Source organism: Leucopleurus acutus, assembly GCF_964270905.1.
Source record: "Leucopleurus acutus genome assembly, chromosome: 3".
Lineage (NCBI taxonomy): Eukaryota > Metazoa > Chordata > Mammalia > Artiodactyla > Delphinidae > Leucopleurus > Leucopleurus acutus.
The window spans coordinates 136,087,582-136,109,914 of NC_139145.1; the positions used below are offsets into that span (position 1 = coordinate 136,087,582).

Here is a 22,333-nt window from a genome sequence, read left to right on the forward strand (position 1 = left end):
CCTCCCAACTTCCACCCAAGCAAAGATCTCTCCAACCAAAGCCAATCATGGCCAGTGGTGAAAGAGACATGAACATGGGGGTGTAGGGTTGCTAGACAGCCAGTTAAATTTGAATTTCAGGTAAGCAATGAATAATCATTTAGAATAAGTCTGTCGTGTTCACTATTTCCCCCAGCCCCTAAATCTGACAACCTTAGGAAGGTGGAAGAGAAGCACTTACTATATGTTTTATATTTTTAACTTTGTCTCACCTCTAAATTGAGGCTTCACTGTAGGAGAGCAAAAATGCTGGTGGGTTTTGTTCTTTAAAATTTTTGTGGCCAACCCTGCTTAGCATTTGGTGCCCAAGAGGAAATCTGGATTTGTTTGCTAGTTCCTCCTCTTCCATGTGTGAAGTCTGACAGCCGGATTGGAAAACAATGCTGAGGCTAAGGACCAGTGTGTGTTGGGAGTGGGGAGGTACAATATCATCTTCCTCTTTCCTGGCTTCCATTTCCCTCCAGAGCCAAATGTCAGCTGGGGAAAAGCAGTGATAAGAAACATAAGTGGCCTGAGGTGACCTCAAGACTTGTGACTGTGGAAGCCAGGTGCTCCCTGAGTCTCCTGAACTTCCATTGTGCTTCAGGACTCATACTGAATCTCCTACTGAGAACTGCCCAGTCTAAAAATTTAGTGATCCGCTGACTGACTTGGACTATTTAAATAAGCCACCATTTAAAATCTAGCAGTAGGACTGGTTCTTAAGTTCTTGCTGGTGAATCAGACATCCATCGGGATATCAGGAGCCCAAGAGCAAGACTGAAGTCAAGATTTAAGGGAAGTAGTCACACAAAAGAAAAAAAAAATGTGCCAATTATTCAACTATTTTATATGGTTAGGTAATTTTTTTTTTTTTTTTCCAAGCAGATATGAAGCCTGAAAGGGATTCAGGGTAAGGTTTTCCTAGCTAATTTGCATCTCTGCTCTGATGAAGAATGTAAGAGTTAAAACCTACTGGACTGGATGAACTAGTGATGGGATACCAGGCCCTAGAGTTGGACGGACATGCGTTCCAGGCTCAGCATCACCCTTGCTTCTTCCAGCAGATGGCTGAGCTGGCGTCTGAACAACGCCAATCTGGCTGCAGGCCTGTGCCTCTAACACGGTATAGAGTCTGCCTTGTATGGGATGTGGTAAATGTTAGTTCTCTTACTCCTACTGTTCTACAATAGTCAGTGGATATTTTCTTTTCTTTTAGCTTTCCAGCATCCACACTCTTCCTAGCTGGGGGAAGGGGTGGGATTTTAGGATACAGAGGAGTGAAGGAGTATAGAACAGTCCTTCATCCTGCCTCCTGGTCCAGGGAAGGTGAACATGTGACCTCTGGATGGCCAACCTGATGTTTCTGCACATTAAAGATTACTCTCAGAATCTCTGGTTGAGTTTTAAGTCCAGTGGATTCGTGGTGGTTGTCTGGGGGTGGTGATTCCATCGGCTGCATTGTCCTACACAGATATTTCTGCAGCAGAGATTTGACTATGCCTTCCTCTTTCTCTTCCTATCTAAGGCCTCCTCAACTTCTCCTAAAATATTTTTTTGTTGCTTCCATTACCAGAGTTGCCTTCTGTTGTTTGCAACTGACTTAGAAGTAGTAAGGGAATTGTGATTTTTTTATGACTTACATATGGCTGAAACACCCAGACAAGGAAAGCTGAGCAGTGGAAGAATGATATTCAAATAATCATTAACAGGTACCACAGGAATTAAGGTGACTAAATGGAAGAAAAGACAGCACCTATTGTTCAATCTAAGAATATTAATTTTGTTTGATTGGAAGTTTAATGGTGGGTTATGGCTGATATAAATCCAACCTCAGTACCATATGAGCTTCTGTGGTTCAGTACACAGAGCCAGGACCTCCTAGGTGGGTAGTTATGGTTCTTTGTGTGCACACAGTGGTGTTCTTGAAGGGGTTACTGCTCCTGGCATGAAGTGAAATGTGCTTTTCTTTTTTAAAAATTAATTAATTAATTAATTAGTTTTAAAATAAAGACGCAGAGGTAGAGAATGAAATGTGCTTTTCTATGTTCCTCTTCCTTACTGGCTTGTTATCACTTACAAAAGTACAGTTTTCACCTCCATCCTCTGGGCAATGAGCTGAGACATGCATTATGTATCCTAATATAAGGAAATAAAAGTATTATAAAGACTGAGAACGATCGGCTAGCCTGTCTCTTGTAACTGGATGGAGTGGGTCTACTTTTTCTGGTTATAACACCATCCTTGGCAGGTGGTAGGGATTTATGACAGGAAGAAACTTCAGGTACTTCTTTTGCCTCACACCTCTATGGCTGATCTGGTGCCCAAGTGGTATGTATGGCAAATAGATGCAACAGGAAGGAGGAATAAAACTCAGTTAAATAGAGCTCTTATTAATTCCCAGGTATTTTGCTTAAATCATATTATTTATTCTTTGCAACTCTATGAGGAAAGTTTAATCATTTTTTTTCCATTTTACAGATTAAACCTCATAAATCTAAATTTGAGGATCAAAAAGGTAACATGACTTGTCCAAGGTCACAGAGCCCATCTGTAGCAGAGCTAAGATTTTCCAGCTAAGAGCCAATGTTCTTACTGCTGCTGCCTGCTGATTGAGTGAAAGAAGACATTCAGAAGGTGACCCAGACTCAAATACCACCTTCTTAGGTGATTCCACCCAATTGTGTTATCTTCCTGTTGCTAACAATTTTAGCTTTCACTCTCTGTAAAATACACATCTTGTTCCATTTTACATAATTCTTGCATCCCAAGATTTATAAGCTCCATCCTTCAAGGAGCTACTTTTTTGTAACTCCCTTCACTATACTGAGCAACACATATACATCAATAAATATTCACTATCAATCCTAACTGTGAATTTATTATAGCAAGACAAAATACATAAGGTACAGTCAAACCTTGCAACGAGGCATTAAAGCTAAAGAAATACACTGCCCTCATCAACTTTTTAGAGTTGCCTTTTCAGTAATGGGGATAATTAATCTACAATTTCACAATTTTTTCTATGCTCCATCTCTTTTTCTTAGCCAGACCCTGACTGGTTTTGTGGCCACAGAACACTTTAGGGCCAACTGGCCTAGTAGGTGATGAAGGGCCAACGTTTAACCTGGTTGCAGATAAGAAACACCTGGAGAGTGTTAACAAAAATAAACAAATAGGACTTAATGAAACTTAAAAGCTTTTGCACAGCAAAGGAAGGCATAAACAAGATGAAAAGACAACCCTCAGAATTGGAAAAAATATTTGCAAATGAAGCAACTGACAAAGGATTAATCTCCAAAATTTATCAAGCAGCTCATGCAGTTCAATATCAAAAAAATAAACAACCTAATCCAAAAATGGGCAGAAGATCTAAATAGACATTTCTCCAAAGAAGATATACAGATTGCCAACAAACATGAAAGGATGCTCAACATCACTCATCATTAGAGAAATGCAAATCAAAACTACAATGAGGTATCACCTCACACCGGTCAGAATGGCCATCATCAAAAAATCTACAAACAATAAATGCTGGAGAGGGTGTGCAGAAAAGGGAAGCCTCTTGCACTGTTGGTGGGAATGTAAACTGATACAGCCACTATGGAGAACAGTATGGAGGTTCCTTAAAAAACTAAAAATAGAACTACCACATGACCCAGCAATCCCACTACTGGGCATATACCCTGAGAAAACCATACTTCAAAAAGAATCATGTACCACAATGTTCACTGCAGCTCTATTTACAATAGCCAGGAGATGGAAGCAAACTAAGTGTCCATTGACAGATGAATGGATAAAGAAGATGTGGCACATATATACAATGGAATATTACTCAGCCGTAAAAAGAAACAAAATTGAGTTATTTGTAGTGAGGTGGATGGATCTAGAGGATGGATCTAGAGTCTGTCATACAGAGTGAAGTAAGTCAGCAAGAGGAAAACAAATACCGTATGCTAACACATATATATGGAATCTAAAAAAAAAAAAAAAGGTTCTAAAGAACCTAGGGACAGGACAGGAATTGAGACGCAGACATAGAGAATGGACTTGAGGACACGGGGAGGGGGAAGCGTAAGCTGGGATGAAGTGAGAGAGTGGCACGGACATATATACACTACCAAATGTAAAATAGATAGCTAGTGGGAAGCAGCCACATAGCACAGGGAGATCAGCTCGGTGCTTTGTGACCACCTAGAGGGGTGGGGTAGGGAGGGTGGGAGGGAGACACAAGAAGGAGGAGATATGGGGATACATGTATATGTATAGCTGATTCACTTTGTTATAAAGCAGAAACTAACACACCATTGTAGAGCAATTATACTCCAATAAAGATGTTTAAAAAAATAAAAAGTTTAAAAAAAAAGAAAGAAAAACCTGGGGAGCATTTTTTAAATGTACAGATGCTTGGATTCCTTTCCCCAAATATTCTGACTTAATTGCCTGGGGTGGGGCCAGTCATCATGTGATTTTAAAACTCCCTAGCTGCCTGGTTTGAGAACCACTGGCCAAACTGAAAGAACATTCCGGTAAAAATAAAGACCTGTGTCTTCTCATTACCTAGTTCTTTGGGACAGCAAGCAAAGTTGATAGGGGAGGAAAAGTAACAAGGAGGAAAGTGGCAGGACTGTGCAACCTGGCATGTCATTGGAATGTGGCAAACTATTCAAATATATTTGTACAGTTGAAAATTTTTGTGTACCTATTGACAAAATGTTTTAAACAACTGTTTCTCTCCTGATGCTCAAGTTTAAGGCCCCTAACAACTTTGAACATATGGGAGAATTGGCAAAGCATTGTAAAACATGACCCTCAGCTCTGGAATTTGCTCCTTCTAACAGGCTGCTCTCTTTAGCAGTCAGCCAAACCCCAAATCTGGCAGCTTTTGGAATATGGTGCAAAATAGATTCCTTTTAAACCTGAGAGTCACTGAAGATTTATTTTGCTGGAAAGATACCACTTCCTCTCACTGTTGTGGCCTCTCCTGTTGCGGAGCACAGACTCCGGACGCGCAGGCTCAGCGGCCATGGCTCACGGGCCCAGCCGCTCCACGGCATGTGGGATCTTCCCGGACTGGGGCACGAACCCGTGTCCCCTGCATCGGCAGGCGGACTCTCAACCACTGCGCCACCAGGGAAGCCCAAGATATCACTTTTAAAAATAACAAACAATTATTGCTACTGCACCAAGTAGAATCAGGGATCTGCAAGGGTGCCTAGGAAATCAAGTGCCACCCATCTTTCCGCAATCTACTGATGAAGAAATGGAGGTTCAAAAGGATGAAATGATTTCAAGTCACACACCCAACCGGTAGGGCCTGGGCACATCCTGATCTGATTCACAGGCCAGTTCTCATGTCTGTCCTACCACAGCCAGAGTCCTCTGAGAATGGCATAGATGACTTCTTCTGTGATTCATAGTTATTCAGAAAGGCGATGCTTTTGCAAATGCTTATACACAGTCTTTTTTGTAACTATGGCAAACAGCATGTACATTACACTGTAATTTTTGGTGTGCAACATCCTTTTTATAGTCTCAAGTATAAAATCTGGCTGTATTACTTTCTTGACTCTGAAAATTAAAGTTTCTAATTCATTTAGAAGGACATATGTGAACCCATGCATCAAATGCAAATCTAAGAGCTTTAAAATCTACAGCAAACCGTTATAAAAAGGCCGGGTCTTTCTCCACATTTCCTGTCTACTCACACCATTTCCCACTATATTTTACTGTGACCCAGAGAGAGTATAAGAGCTAGAGATAAGGGTGAAAATGATTCCCAGAAAGGCAGGAAAAATTCTGACACTTATTAAGCTCTGTTAAGTTCTAGGCAAGGAGTTAGGCCCAAATTTACTACAGTGATAACAGACTCATTTTCTTAAAAATATATTACTACATTTAATGAGGCAGAGAACTAATTGTGTCTCAGCTCTTCCCACTTCCCCACATTCCACACATTCTTCCACTTCCTTTCACCCAGGCTGAGAACACCGCTGAGACACACAGGGTCAGAGCACTATTCCCAGAGTTCACTCCTCCTCATAAAGTAGACTGTGTTCTTTTCTCCCTTCTGCAGAAAATTTCCCTTCCTTCCACAACACCCAATCCATGTTGGCCATTTAGTAAAATGTACTACTTAGGACAGAAGTTGTTATTGTTTATGAAGGTTATTTTCCTGAATTTTGTACCAAGGATAAAATGGTGCATAAAGAGATAGGAAAGATCCCAGGTCTTCCTGCCGGCCAGCCTCTGGGCTTTCCCCAGGCCCAAGTCAGCCCTCTGGCACTTCCCGCTTGACAGCAGGCCCAGAAGCCTGTTTCCCTTTCCCCAAGGAGGCCACCACCACCCACTCTACCCTGGACAACCTCTTTTCCAAGAATGGCTGTGGAGAGGACATGATGTCCTGCTCCCCGGCTTACAGAGCAACAAGCTCTCTTTTCTGGTTTAATTGTTTTGCTGTTAAGTCATGAGACAGAAACAGGAGATAACAAAAATATGGAAAATACAATGGTTCTAGCGTCTTTCTCTTCTTTTCAGTCATGGTCTCCTGTTTGTATTTCTGATTCCACTGATGCCTTTTTCACTTCTTTCTGAGAGTAGGAAGCAGCATAACCTCCTTTCTCCATGATGTCTCTTCTCAGGTTTGTTGACTCTTTACTGCAGAGCTCAGAGAGAGCTTAGGGATTACAGGGACCAATACTTAGAAGAAAAAAATTTACCAAGTAAATTTGAGAGGAATGCTTTCAGTTTCCTTTGCCTCATTTCTCTAGAAACTAATGCAAGATCAGTGTGAGCTTCTGGAATTTAGCAGTTTAAGCTCCGATAGCACCTCCTCAGTGAAGCCAGGCTGAGTTAAGAGCACCCTTTGAGCTCTCAGATCCCCACACAGTTCTTATTCCTGTACCTATTGCAGTGCTGTGATTGCTTGTTTTCTTTCTGTCTTTCCTCATCCTAGACTGGGTTTCCCTTGAAGGAAGGGACTGTGATCTTCTCTATTCACCTCATATCTCTGGGGGCTGGCAGACTGCCTAGCACATAGTAGGTATTTAGTAAGTGGTTGCCAGAAGAACGAAATGATTCTCAGAAGAAGAAAGGCAGGAGGCAGTCTTTCTCTAGCAGAAGATAAATAGTTGTTCGAAGAATGGACAAATGGACTTCAAAGCTGGGTTTGAGTCTCAGTCATGTTTCTGAGAAACTGTCTTGCCCCAGGATGAAGAATTATTTGATAAAGGAGGGTTTAAGGCATTTTTAGAATCTCATATTGGTCTTTGTTCACTTACCCCAACTGCCTCCCAGTGTGCACTGGTGACAAGAAAATGTGTAAGAAATTGGAATAGGATGGATCAAACAGGAATGTGGACTCTGAAAAACTCTCGTTTGAGCGACTTTGAGCGAGTTACCAACACTCTCTGGGCCTCGGCTGACATCCGTATCATGAAGTGAGTAGGTCAGATGACATAAAAGTTTCCATACATCATTAACCTTTTATGATTTTAAATGATTCAGAGCCGTGTACTACAACGCATTTTCAATCTTCCTCTCCTTCACCTCATCAAAAAAAAAAAAAAAGTGACTTCTACCATTGTCAACAATATACTTGGAGAGGAAGAAAAAACTCTAAATTATGGTCACAGGATCAATGAGCTGAACCACAAGGTTAAAATGTTTTATATCCACAGAGCAATTTTTCACACTGCTGTCAAACAAAAATTTCTAGTTGATGTTTACACTAGGACTTGACGAAAAATTCCAGACATAAAACTTCTGGAACTTAGACTTGAACTCAGAGGACCTCCTACCTCTGAATACATTTTGCAGCTAAAATCTATTGGGATGTTTTTCTTTAACAAGTATTCATCTTTCAACAATTACGTAAGTTTTCTTATTAAGACTATTAAGGTATGGTAAAACTCTGGCTATCTGGAACTGCCATTCTAGGTATGGCAGATAGCTAAAGATTTCTTTAAGTTTGATTATCTTTTAATGATTTTTGGAGAAAAGTAATTTTGAAAGACGATCCATTTCCTTGACTTCTGAATGTAATGCACCGAATGTAATTCAATCCTTTCCTCAATATGAACGCCAGCTATTATAACACAGTAATGTCCTCAGGCCCCAGTGAAAGCCTCTAAGCCTTAGACTTTTTTTCTTTCGATGGTGATTCAGGATCCACCCGAGCTGTCATTTCTCACTGCAGTCACCTCCCTGTCAGCTTGGCCATTTGTGGGCATCTCTCCTTGATATCTAATTTGCTGATTAAAGCCACGGACACATATCTTAATTCATCTTTGCATACTGAAGTAGCATAGTTTCTGCTACTTAAGGTGCTACTATGTTACAATAATGCATGAATTAAGATAGTAGGCTTAAAACTTCTTTAAAAGACAAGCTTGCTAAAACTAAGTGTGAAATAGTAACAGATGCTGAGTAAAGGCTTGAGGGGCTTGGTTTAATATATAGACTTACAACAGTTTCTGTACACTTTCTAATCCTCAACTATATTTCAGACTAGAATGACATATGATTGAGTTCCTGATTTTTCATGAGAGATGAAAAATAACAGTGGTAGGTAAATAAAAAAACATACAAAATGACTGCAACAAAGCTTGGCCAATTACATAAAATTTAGTGTTACCAAATCATTTTTCTACTTCTAGGTACATTTGACCTACTCCAAACAGAAAATTGAGGAATGGACTGGCATTCTTGTATTTTTAGAGAGTTGCCTGATTGGGCACCTTATCACAGTCACCAGCTATGTGATTTTGGACAAATTATTTAACCTCTTTTGTTTTCTTACCTGAAAATAGTACTGACGAAACCTTTCTCATAGGACTCTTCAAAGAATTAAATATTTCCTTTTAAAGCACTTCCCACAGGTCTGGTCTTTAATAAGCACGTGGTTACTTTTATTTTAACAGGTTGTCCATTCCTGGAGTTGGGACAGTGGTGCCAACCCTGTGCATGGCCAGGCATGTGGCTGCAAAGACACTGTTCTCTGGTATTTGCTGTCTGGCAGATACTGCCCTGCCTCAGTATTGGGTGTTCTGGAACCAAATGTGGCAGCCTAAGTTGAAATAAGCTCTAAGTCCTCTAGGTCTCCTACTTTATAGAAAAACAGGCATTCTAAAGAATGTGGGCAATGTTAAGGGATGAAGGAAAGGGAATTTAAAAGAAGACTGGTAATCCAAATCCCTACAATTTATCATAAATGTCACAATCTTTAGCAACTGGCATCTAGAAATATAAGACCTTCCCATATTGATGTCAATTGTTACAGAATTAAAGTATTTGCTGTCAAAAGCAAAAATGATAGTGTCAGCAGACTTGCATACAACTAAAGTGCTGCACACAAAAGTGGATTTTCCTTGAGAAAACACATTAGCTTCTCCTAAATTTAAACGAATAAATTCACAATATCCCAGTGTCCTTCCCGGTGTTCTTTACCACAAAAGAAGACACTAACATGTTTCTTAAGATAGAGAAATTAAATACTGAAAAATAAATGGGCTATCTTTCAATTAGTATACTTGGAAATCTACAAAGAACACTCTAAAATATGGATGAGAAGAGAGATGGTGACGCTGTATCAAACACTTCCTAAAAACGAAGAATTCTTGCCATGTAAAGAAACATGATGAATGAGATTTTATCATCTCCACTTCAGCTTAACAAATATCTTTTGCCAATGCCTTTTCATAGTCTTTCTAATTTAACTATCTCCTTCCTGAACTTAGCCAATCTCTTTTTTATTTCTAGTGAAGTTTACCTGCTACTTGATGATGTTAAGTAACTCCTCAAGTTGTTCTAGGCCATTACTAGAGGCTTTATTCTTCAACATCTTAATTAGCTGCATTGCTGACTTTGAATCTTTTCTAAGTAAGGCATCCTTGATACACAGAAGTATTATACTTGCATCTCAACTCCGTTAGAAAGCATTTTGGCTTTTCTGTAACACTTTTGCACTGAACTTCTAAATTGAGAATTCATCAGCAATACACACAATGCATTACGAAAATCTTGAATAGCACTTTTCTAAACTACTAAATCTTTTAAAATACGTAAACTGAATCACAGCACAAAGTTTAAATACGCTAACATCAACATGAAGAAAACTTTTATTTAGGGCTTTAAAAACTTTATCTGAAATTGTTTATTCTTTTTATAACTACTTTTACATCCCCATTTTAGTTGTTCTTCACTAACTGGGAACTCATTTGCTGAAAAATATGTATTAACAAAATTATGGGCTGGTCAAAATCAATTTTTAGAACAGGTATAACTCTGCAAAGTTTATGTCACAACTCTGGCACTTGTGGTCCCACAGGGAGTAAAAGAGGAAGTGGTGAGGGAATCAAAGATGCAGATTAGGGTAGCAGACATGAGGGCTAAGGGCCGTATAGCAGTAACCCTTCGACCTGAATGAAACAGAGCTTGCTAATAATCCCTGTACTATGGGGATCCTGAGAAAAATCTTTTAATAAATTAAATCATCAGCCCCTAATATATCTTTTTTTTAAAACTAACTTTTCATACACTAAATTAGTAAATGTACATGTATGTTAAGATTCACTTAAAAAACATAAACAAAAGTAATTTAGTTTTTGCCCCCTGACTTAGAAATTTTTATCTTAAGAACTTTTAAAAATTAAGCTTTTTATGACATCAATACTTTAACTATTCTACATGTATATCTCTAGTACACTATAGAGATATGTAGGGGAAAAATAATTATCTGACTATATTAAGTGTTGAAATCTATAAACACCTGTGCTTTGTTATAATACAGAGAATGAAGTAGCATTTAAAGAGATTAAATATTGCTGTTTCCCTATGCTGTGATGCCTGGCCCTCTTTTATTTCTAGTTTTACTAATACTTCCTAGGTCATTTTTTTTTCTCCATGATTTCAGGTCTGCTTATATGCTGAACATTTCTTGTATTATTATCCCCGGCCAAATGCTTTTTCCTGAACTTCAGAACTGTATGCACAACTGCCTAAGTGACCTTCTTCTGGAGATTGATTCATTCGGTCATTCATTTAGTCATCTTTTTTTTTTTTTTCCGAGCATCTACTCTGTGCCAGGATTTGTTCTTAGCATTGGAGATATAGCAATGACCTAATAGACAATAATCTCTGCCTTCCTGGAGCTTACATTCTAGATAGATGATAAGCAAAACAACTAAGTGAAATTAAGCGTTACAGAGAAAAATAAGACAAGGAAGGATGAGGGAATCTTGGAGAAGGTACATTTTTTAAAAAGGCTGGTTTAGGAAGACTTCATGGAGCAGGTGATATTTTGAGCAAAAACCTGAAGGGAGTAAGTAAGCATATAACAGTCTGGTGGAAAAGCATTACAGATGTCCCACAGGCACTTCAAACCAGATTCCAAACTGAACTTACTGTTTTTCCTTGCAAGTCAGCTTCTCTTCTTATTTTTCCTGTGTCTGAATTATGCCCTAATATCTCCCACCAGTCAAGAAAAAAACCCTGAGATCTACCCCTAGACTCTACTCCTTCCATAACTCTGAAAAAACCTCACGTCCCTCTGAGCCTATCTCCTAATACCTCCTCTTGACTGTTCATTCTTACTGCCTTTGTTTAGACCATCATCATTTTCCTCTTAAATTTTTCTAATAAGTGTTCTCTTAATCTGTCTCCTTGCCTCCAATCTTGCCTCCTCCAATGCATCCTTTATGCTGCCAAACAGTGATATTTGTGAAATGCAAAGTTTATCATGCCATTCTCCTGTTTAAACTTTTCAGTGGTTTCTCATAATGGTCGAACCTACTCTTTATTGTGGCATGGAGGGTCTGATGTGATTAGCACACTTGCCCCGCCCTCCTCCTCTTCCTGATAACCTCTCCAGGTTTATCATTTTAAGTACATTTACTGGCTCTTGCTCTATAAAATTCCTTCTAAAAGCGACCCCTTGCAACATTGTGCCCTCTCATACTTTCTACAAGTTACTTTTATCCAGTGATTTGTTTACACGTTTCTTCCCTAAACCCAGCTCAGTACTGGGTTCAAACAGGTACTAAAAAAATGAACGGATAAAATTAAATGTACTGCCCTTGATGACTGGTGTAATATAAATATGGATGCCTCATATCTAAGCTCTGGCCACAGGCGAAAGAATTTCTCTCTACTCAAACTCTAAGAAACACCTTAGAAACCCCTTTTCAACATGTAATTCAACATATCCCGATACTGAATACAAACTGCCAGTTTTATTTACTTGGAAAACCATCTGATTTAAAAGCAAAATAGTACCTTCCCAACAAACAGCTTCTACTTTGCGGAATTCACATATACACCATTTCATCCGTGTACTTTTTTTAGCAACAAAGAGAATTTCAGTTCCAGAATATATGAACTGCAGAAATTATGAGTCACTTCTGTTAAAGATACTGTGAGTTTGATATCTGGTATTAGGGATTAAAAAAGGAAACTAAAGTTAATGACTGAAAGTAACTAGAGATAAAAGAAAATTAGCTTTACAAAGCTATTCTAGTGGCACCTGGGGGTGGGGGGGAATCCAACTTGTATATAAGGGAGTAATGAAAGTGAAATCCAGCATCAACTGTCCAGACGTAAAATTAGCAAAATATTTAAATATAGTAGACCAGGAATAGCAAAACGTAATTTTATATGTATCATATCTGGAACAAAATGAAACAAATTGCAAACTTCTCATTTATTGAGCCTAGCGAGGGTAGCAATCTTTGTTTACAACAAGCACCTTATGGTAAATGGAAACTTACAGTACAACATTGTATTAATGTGAGAGGTATGTTATTGACAGTGTTTCCATTTGTTACCATAGTCATTCCTTATTAATGAAGAGCAATTGGAATTAAACTAGTGCATATGATTTCCAGAGACCTATGGTTCATTTTGTTTTCTGTAGAATAGTAAAAACTAATTATTTGAATTAATTTTGTATTTTATATGCTCCTATCACTATTTTGATATTTACACCTATGCATCTAGGAAGATTTATACTCTTGATAATGGTATTGGTATAATATGTAACTTTTTAAAAATACAAATTCTTAAAGATATTTTAACTATGTTATAGACATATAAACAGGCTTTCATTTAGAGTTTTATAGATAATTTAATTGAATATTGGCAGTTTAGCTCTCTTAAAACTCAAATCTTTTTCTCTATGGCTGGCAACCCTAGGCAGAGATTAAGTAGCACAGGGAGGATAAGCTATTGCTTATGTTTATCAGCTTTGATTATACACAGCAATCAACTGGAGATGTTAAGATACAGATTGTAATTCAATAGGTTTAGTGTACAGCCCTGGATTCCAGTTTCTAACAAGCTCTCAGGGGATGCTGCTGGTCCATGGACCACACTTTTGAATAGCAAGGCCTGAATCAAGGGTCTCAGCCTTGATGCCTATTGGAATCACCTGGGAGCTTTAATAATAATTTTAAAAAAACACTCCAGCATTGCTAGGGGTGTAAGGTCATTTAGTCTGGGGTCCAGTCTGGGTATAGAGTTTTTAAAACTCCCAAGGTGAAGCTAAGAGGCAGCTAAATTTGAGAACTTACGTCCTAAAATGTATTGGTCAGACTTACCATAAGCTTTTATTTCCCCTGGTTTTTATTACCAAGGATAACAGCTAGGAATAACCAGTTCTGCATAGATCATGAGCACGAGGCCCCAAATCTCCAAATTCTTCCTGAGAATATGATGCATTATCAATCAGGTTCTAACATTAAGAATCTTAGTGACTTCATATCTACACTCCTACCAAATCATTAATAACATACTTTTAATGGTATCTTAAATATTCATGAATTATAACGGAATGACAATCTGAATTATTTTGATTAGGAAGTACAATAGACATATAAAAATGTGGTTTTAAAGTATATGGAGGTGTCCACCCCCAACTACAGATAAAAAGGTTCAGATTAGTTAGGAAGTTTAAAAAAAATAATCCCCAAACCTGGCACTTACACCGGGAGAAAGGCTCAGACACAGACAGGACAAGCAAGAGTTTACTTAGTGTCCTTATTTGAAGCAGGCACCACTGATCCTGGAGTTACAGACTGAATTATCACTCTTTCTTCATAAGGCCTTTCCTAATTATTTTGCTAAGCTGAGATGCGTAAAAGGTCAAGATGCAATTACATTTCAAGGCCCCCTCCCTAACTCTTGGAAAAAATAATGAAAATATTTTAAACTCTCAGCTATTTGCCGAAATTCCCTAAGTATCGTAAAGAGCTGGAGTACAAATCAACCGCCACATACTAATGATGTGACTTAAACTTTCTGAACAGGCTTTCTCACCCCTAAAATAGGGCGTAGAGAAAGTCCATTAAGAATGTAAAAGCAAATACAAATTCAAGGTAGCATTAAGTATTTAACTATGATAAGCCATAAAATAAATACATAAATGGTGTAGCAGTGCAAAGAACTCAAGTCCAGAGTTCTAGGTTTGCCACTAATAGGTTTGCCACTAATAGCCCATAAGCAAATCACATACCTTAGCCTCATTTTAAAAATAAAGGCACCTTAAATAGATTATCCTGAGAATCCTTAGCAGACCAAAGCTCAATGACCTAAAAATAACTAATTAAGTGCTCCTCTGAAGCAATTACCATTAGTTCTAAAGCAAAAAAACCCCCACCTTGTTACTTTTAATATGATTGGTTTAACAAGTCTCTTAAGAAAAACACATTTTAAAGTTGTCCCCAAGAAAATCTTCTAATTATTTAGCTATCATTTAAAATAGCAAATAAATCTAAAAAAAATGGAATGTGGGCAGAAATGGGGAGAAAAGGATCATTAAGAAAACCAGTGTAAGAACACCATGCCGAATTAAAATAAACAATGTAAACTGAAGATGAGATATTAAAAAGCTTTTCCTAAGGAAAACTACTTCAAAGCATGCAGTATGGGATTTTACAGTCTATTCCAAAGAATATACGGGCATTCGTTTTAAATATACAAAATGTTTCTAAGTACTGCGAATAACTCATAATTCTGAAATAAAATTATCCCAATTAATAAAGATGGTAATACATGGAGATTATTTCCTTTTATTGTTCCGTTTGAATACATGTCCTGCCAACCACAAATCACCTAGTGTGACCAAATACATGAGAAACCCCTGTAAGAATCACAAAGTGCCACTTTCGCAGCTTTCTGTCACAAGGATGCTGAGAAAATCTAACAGTGAAGGAGTGAGACACAGGTTGTCTCGATTATTAGTTCCAATCATTAATCTTCTTCGGAACTAGAATCATCCTCTTGGTCAGAGAGTTCAGGGACAGGGAAGCGAAGAATGGCAGCTATCCCAGTCAACTGGCTGAGCTGTTCCCCAGACACATGAAGACTGGAGAAGATCCTAACAGAGCCTGCGTTCTCCTTCACACTGTCCACCAGCCGCACGTACCGGCTCCGTGTGGCTACATCCTGGTGCCTGAAGAGCTCATCGCTGATGAGCAATGTGTCAACTGCCATGGCCTCATTGGCCTTCTCCACCTGCTTGAGTCCATAAAAAGCTCGGTCAGGTTCATGTTGTAACATTTTATAGAAGTCATCCAAGGCTTTTACTTCCCCAGCGGCTTTAGTGTCTGAAAGGCGGCTAGCTACTGTAGGGTCACAAAGGGCCTCTTTCAGGGAGTACTTGTGTCCAGAGGAGGCATGTACCTAGAATCACAATTACAAAAGTTAGACAAAAGATCTCTTAGAGTACCCATTAAACAGCCCACAATGACCTCAAGCCAAAAACACTGGTAAGGTTTTATATGTTTAAGGATTTAAGCCAAGTTTACTATATCAATTTGCTAGTCTCTTTTCATTTCATGATCTCACTTACAATCCCAGTCAAGTTAAACCTTCCTCCTCTTGTACTTTTCCTAGTTCTAAAACTTTAGGAGTCATTTACATAAACCCCTCTGCCCATTCTTAATTATCCCTGTGTAAGACTGTTTTACCTGAAGGAATTTGGACCGGTTTTCCAGGAGCACTTTGTTGTCCGTCTTCACTGCTTGTTGAAACATGTAGTCGCAGAACTGCTCCCTCACAAATCCTGGGCTGGCCACCAGGATGCACTTTACAACATCAAAGTGTATGTGGCGCTGGATGGCCTGGACCACCTGTTCATAGAACCGCTCCAAGGCCCGGTCATGCTGGGAGCAGTTGCCTTTCCGTTTCCTAGGGATGTTCACTTCCACCTTGGCCCGAGTGAGGGTCATGCTGGGAGTGACTAAGCAGATATGAGCGAGGCCTTCCTGCATCACCACAGCCGCTACATCAGCGCTCCAGGCTGGGTCACAGGCTTGCTCGATGCGCTCCAGAACCACACTGTCCCACTGTTTCTTGGCCAGGGTGAACTGGCGGTTGGGCTCCAGTTCGATGGTGTGGTAAGCCCCCATCTTGACATACTCATTCTCCTGGATGTTAGTCCCCTTGACCCGCAGCTGGCAGGCTTGAGAGTCGAAGTCGATGGCCTCCACGCAGAGAGTGAGGGTAGTGCGGACCCGGTTGCTCCCTACGCTGCCCGTGGAGGACTCCGTTTGTACCTTGCGGATGGTGGAGGCGCGCAAGCTGTCGCCCACCTGCACTAGATTGTAGGTGTGCCACATGTCCTCAGGTTCCTCGGGAACCAGGGTCACCTGGCCCGCATTGTCTTTCTCAATGTCCTTCCTCACGAGCTTCATGATCTTGGCAGGGGCTCACTGCCAGAACAAGAGGAACCGAGGGGATCGCCACAAGGAAAGGGGTAGGGAGGGGAAAGTTTAGGCCGTGAAGGGGACGGGGTCCGGTTCCTACAGGCACTTGCCTGGCGGGAAGGAAACACTTTCTATATGACTCTAGCGGCTGGGGGGAACACTTACTTTAGCCCTTCCTTTTCGTGGTCTCGGGGCGCGCCGCGTCGGACCGGCGCAAGAGACACCGGCGAACACCTTCTCCGCGGTTCCAGCCGCCGTACAGATCTAGAGGCCGATGCAGTAAGGGCGCATGCGCAGCCCACGTCCTGCCTCCCGGCGCACGTTTTACGTCCGCAACGGGGAGGCGGGGCCGCAGCTTGCGCGTGCGCAGGCGCACTAAGCTGGGAGTTGTTTCTCGGAGAATAAACCACCCGAGGGAAGTGTACAGAGTCTTTGCTGGCGAGTCATTCGTATTAATGCTGAACTTGGACGTCCTAAGTTTTCTCTTCCACCCCTGTTTGTGAAGAATCTGGGGAGTTTGTGAGTGCAAACATATATATTTTTTTCAGCCGTGTGCGGTTGCCACGCTACACCTTCTCCCGCCGGGTAAATGCAATTTCAAAACTTACGGAAAAGTAAAAGGAACTCAGAAAAGTGCAGACTTGGCCCCAAGGTCCAAACTACGGCCCGCTTTGCTCCTGCCTTATCCGCACTCAGACGCCACACGCTTTTTGGAGCTGGTCTGTCCAGAAGCTTTCTTAAGAACGACTGGTCATGGTGCGTCTGGGCCGTGAGTAACGTGCCCAGCTGTTTTCTGCGCTTAATTAACCAAGTCTGCATGATCTGATTAACCCAGATGTTAGAACATTGATCCCAGAGAAAGAAGAAACCATCTGTGGAATTCACCCCTGGATGGACCTCTCAGTTGCTTGATCTGATGTCCTGAGAATCCCAGAATCCAAGGTTGGCAGACTCAGCTTTCCGCAGCTCAGTAGCCTGTGAAATGTTTACGGGGGCGGGGGGGGGGGGGGAATTGGGTCTCGATAGTTTAGGACGGGATCTTCACTGTCAAAGCTGAGCTGAGAGCTGAGGATTGGGGAAGTGGGGAAGGACTGTTCTACTATGACCGACCTTGATTGAATAGCTACAGAATTCATTGCTAACAAAAACCTTACGTCACTTAACATTTTCGGGGGGAAGGAGAGGCGGGGGAGTTTGGGAAGTGGGGCTTGCTTCTTAAAAGGACCAGTAAATAGAAAAAGCCTACCAAAGTTTTCTTGAGAGTTAAGATGGGTTGGAGAGAAGAGGGCACAAATCTTCCCCATTCGCCTTCCTATCTTATTGCGTATGGCATTTAAAGGGAAGCTTACCGTCCTGAACTGGTGAGACAGGGATGAAAGGGAGCAATATGATGTTGGCACAAGTCTTGATACTCAGATCTCAATTAACTTCCTTAGAGATTGTCAGGGGATACATAGGTCCCCTCCAAAACTCTAGTGTAAATTAGAACCAATATTTTGTGGCCTCTCTTCTCCCTCCTTCTCTTTCTGTACCTCCTTCCTTCCCCACCTTCCTATCATACTGAGTGCCCTTCCAAAGTTCCTAACTCAGACTGCCTTCTACTTCCAGGAGAACCCAGCAGCTTTTCACTGAGCAAGGAACTGATCACACTAAAGTGTGAGTATGGCTTGTGTCTCCAAAGGACATGTATCTTTTTAAAAGGTGCTTGTTAAGCTACAAGAATTCTTAACTGGTAGAGTGAATGTGTGTGTGTGTGTGTGTGAGTGAGTGACAGAGAGAGAGAGAGAGAGAGAGGGAGAGAGGGAAAGGAGGAGATGCTTTGAGATACTCCTTGATCACCTTTCTAAGTATAATCATCCCCCTCTTGAAAAATCTGCCAAGGATCGAAAACCACAGAATCACAGTGATAGGCACACAGGGACCTTAATAAATGTTAGGTTTTTACTGAAGAGCTATCACTTACTGAATATTCACCTGGTACTTTCCTATGCTTTTTCTAGTCCTCACCTGTAAGGTAAATATTTGTTATCCTCATATATAGATGAAGAAAATGAATTACAGAGAAGTTAAGAAATGTATTCAAGATCACATAACCAGCATTCAAATCCATGTCTGCTTAATTCCACACTTTCTCTTTCCACTGACACAATTCTGCGTTTATGGATGCTTGAAATCATCTCTGCAACCCCAAAGATTATGTGCTATTACCCACTGCCATTTCCCCTTAACTCTCACCTTTGCCAGTTAAACAAAGACTCACAGCTTAGGAACCAACCTAGGGCATTTGAAAGGAAGGTCCCTTCCTTGCTCTTTTATTACTTTAAAACAGTCCTTATATTCTTTTCAATGTAATATTCCTTTTGCTCAGCCTAGGTCACCATTGTAATTCTTGAGAAATATCTAATATTCTACTTTAGAAAAATACACACATATTTCTACATTGAGAATCTATGGGAAACCCCCATAGACTGTTGATTCTGTGGTTCTTTTGTTTGTTTGTTTTAATTATGAGGCACACTGCTTTGGGCTGTCTTTTTAAATATAAATGTGCTTCAGTGATTGAACATACTACAAAACTTTTCACAGAATTATCATTTAATCTGAAACGTCTGTAATAGAATTTTCTTTTTAGTAACTTGAACTTGTTGAATGATCAGGTGTTTTTCTCCTAGATTTTGTGTTATAACTTAGTCTTTCTAGATCAGTCATTACACTTTCGAGTTATTTGGGGTTCTTATTCCCTATTAATTAAAATCCAAATTCCCTGGCACTCAAGGCTCCCAAGACATGGCTTTACAAGCTTTATTTCTCCTTTAATTCAGAGTTTTTGATTTGTCTATCACTGATATCCTAAAATTAAGAAGTCACATTCTGTTTTATAATGTTACTAACAATTTAAAAAGATTACTCTTAAAGTAAGTTTCTGTAAACCTATTTCAGTTTTTTGAGATAATCCATTTTGAGATAAGAAAATGATTAATTTTTAAATACATCTTAACGAGGAAAAGGTCTTAAAATGTTCAAAAATAATGTATGATGACAATTAGTTTTATTATACTTGGTTTGGAAAATGATCTTTACAAAATAAATAGCTAGCACTCTGATTATAAATATCTAGTGAAAATAGCAATAGTTTATTTAGAGAGAATGTGCTAACCTTAGATTGTACAAAGATGCCTATGTGACCTCCACAGGCAAAGTTAGTGGTCAACAGGGAGGGCTATTCAGCGAATTCAGGCAAAATGGTGAAAGGGAAAAGGGAAAGGTTTTTTTTTTTTTCTTTTTTAAAGGAACTTGCTGTACTCACTATCTAAATTCCTGTGATTAAAACTACTTACTTGCAACTGTCACAGAACAATACAAAGCTCCTACCAAATAAATAATTTTATCAACAAAAGTGTGTGTGTGGGGATGTTCCTGTTTGTATGAATCTCTGTACAGTACAGGATCATTTTATTAAAAATATTACAATAAAATATATAATTTTAGGAACTGATCAATACCCATGCATTTTCAAACTGTAGTACTTGGCAAACTAAAAGTATATAGTTAATAAGAAAATTTTGAAAGTACATTGTAGTTTGTATTAATAGTATAGGATTTATAATAAAATATGCAGACCATTCATCTTAATCATTTGAGGTTCTAATGTGATTGATTTAAGTGTCCTATTTAAATTTAAGAATTTACATTTATTTCAGCAGATCTCAGATAGTTCATAGAAAAAAGCATATGTCTTCACTCCTTTTAATATTTGAATTATAATGATTTTTCAAATCAGATTTCTCACTTAATTTGTTTATAGAGCTCTACATTTGGATAAAACAATATTAATGCTTTTGCACATAAAATGAATTCTTAATACTAACCAGTACATACATTGTAATCTCCTTTTAAGATTTAGTTGACTTTTTCATCTTCCTTTTAAGTTATAGAAGACGTTAGATAAAAATTAGGTCCCTTCAAATATACATGGCCCTAGCTCTAACCACCAATATGATAGAATATTAGAGACGTTAGAGCTTGCCAAAACTAGCGTTATTGATCCTGTGACCTGGAACATTTTTTTATTACTTTTATTGTCACCTTTCTCCTCCTGAAGCTTCCTTTTTAAAGGGAGAGTATTCAGAGGAAGGTCTGCTCTTGGGATATGGTGAGGTTGCTGGTGCCAGAGGAGCAATTATCCCCTCAATTAGATATAGATTTGGCTCTGGAAGAGAACTGAGAAGGGGGACAATGTTCATATCTTTGTACCTAGAAGGAGTGTGTCTGAAATCTTATGATGCATGTTTTAAAAGTACAAAGAAACGTGATAGAAAATTGCATGTAGATATACTGCATGTTATTTATTATAATTTTCAGATGTATATTTTCCCACATTTCAACATCTCTTGAAACTTGGAGGCATCTAACCATTTAGCAATTATAATTGGATTGGCAGTACTTTTCTTTCTTAATAGTACATAAAATAACGGTGCAGCATTCAGTTGATGGTGTCTTCCATTCAGTTAGATATAAATATGGGTAGATGGAAATATTCCAGGTGGGGATATAATTAAAAGAGACAACCTGACCCCTTAAGTATTTTATGAGTTTGTCTGTAGTCTAGTCTTTTGTGACTCGTTCAATAACAAATTTTCAAGTGACTATTATTCTAAGATGGTAGAGATAATGAACAAAGACCCTATCCTCACAGAGCATACAGGGAGCTGGGAAAACAGACAATTAGATGTTTAATTTTTATATGTGGTATATTGTAGAAGCAAAAGTGCTAAGGGCCTACAAATCTCTGGGGGAGGGGGTCCAATCTACTCCAGTGGGTTCTTGGAAATCACATTCATATGGGGACTTGAGGACCAGTAGCAGTGTAACTGCTTATGCAAAAGCCTGGAGACTGCAGAGGAGCTGGCACAATAGAGGAGCTGAAGGAAGCTTAATAATCATGAGGATGAGAATATATTCAGCTCATTTACATCTGTTGATACTCTACTGTACTTGCTTTGAGAGCGAATACAATTCTCCAGTCACAGACCACTCTGAATAGGCAACGTATTCTGACTTTAGCATTGTGACAACAGTTCCAAATATCTTTCATCTCAATTTCCTAACATGAATTCAGATACACTATTTTGTATTTCATACCACAGAAGAGCAGTGTAGGTAAAGAATAGCATTTTGATGCCTAATTTTCTGAATATATTTAAAACATGAGCTCCTTTATTTTATGAAATACTTAAGGGGCATATTAAAATTCAGCAAGTTCTAATCCAGTGGGAAGTTTGTTGGGCTTAGGTGTTGGAACACAGGTAGAGGAACATCCATCTAAGGAAGTAAGATCCACAGTTATAAGTGGTGGTCCAAGAGCTCATGCATCAAAATAGCATCATGACAGCAGGGAAGAAAAATAGGCAAACTAGTTTGGCGTATATATTTTATTGCTACTGTCACTGCCTATTTATTAAACAAACAAAATTCCTATGAATTTATCGCTGCCTTTACAGATATCATATATTGACTTAAATATATTCACTGTCTTCCATTGTGTGTCATTGGAGGTCATTTCTTTGTTATGGGTAGGTGGCTGACTTCTGTATCCAGCCATTAGCTCACTTCTT

The 22,333-nt window shown here is 39.3% G+C and overlaps 2 protein-coding genes across 3 annotated transcripts in view; both read right to left on the reverse strand.

Annotated features, from left to right (window-relative positions):
* Nucleotides 1-22,333, reverse strand: part of ITGA1 (integrin subunit alpha 1) — a 168,167-nt gene that overhangs the window by 141,293 nt on the left and 4,541 nt on the right. The window lies entirely within an intron of this gene.
* On the reverse strand, nucleotides 10,246-17,026 carry PELO (pelota mRNA surveillance and ribosome rescue factor). Of its 2 annotated transcripts, XM_082836804.1 has the most exons (3): nucleotides 16,884-17,026; nucleotides 15,981-16,724; nucleotides 10,246-15,693 (listed from the first exon to the last, which is right to left on the reverse strand). In XM_082836804.1, exons 2-3 carry the CDS (start codon nucleotides 16,704-16,706, stop codon nucleotides 15,262-15,264), a joined length of 1,158 nt encoding a protein of 385 aa, XP_082692930.1. In that variant the 5' UTR covers nucleotides 16,707-16,724; nucleotides 16,884-17,026; the 3' UTR covers nucleotides 10,246-15,261. The 2 variants fall into 2 exon arrangements, with proteins under 2 accessions (XP_082692930.1, XP_082692929.1); XM_082836803.1 differs by having other exon boundaries at nucleotides 15,981-17,026.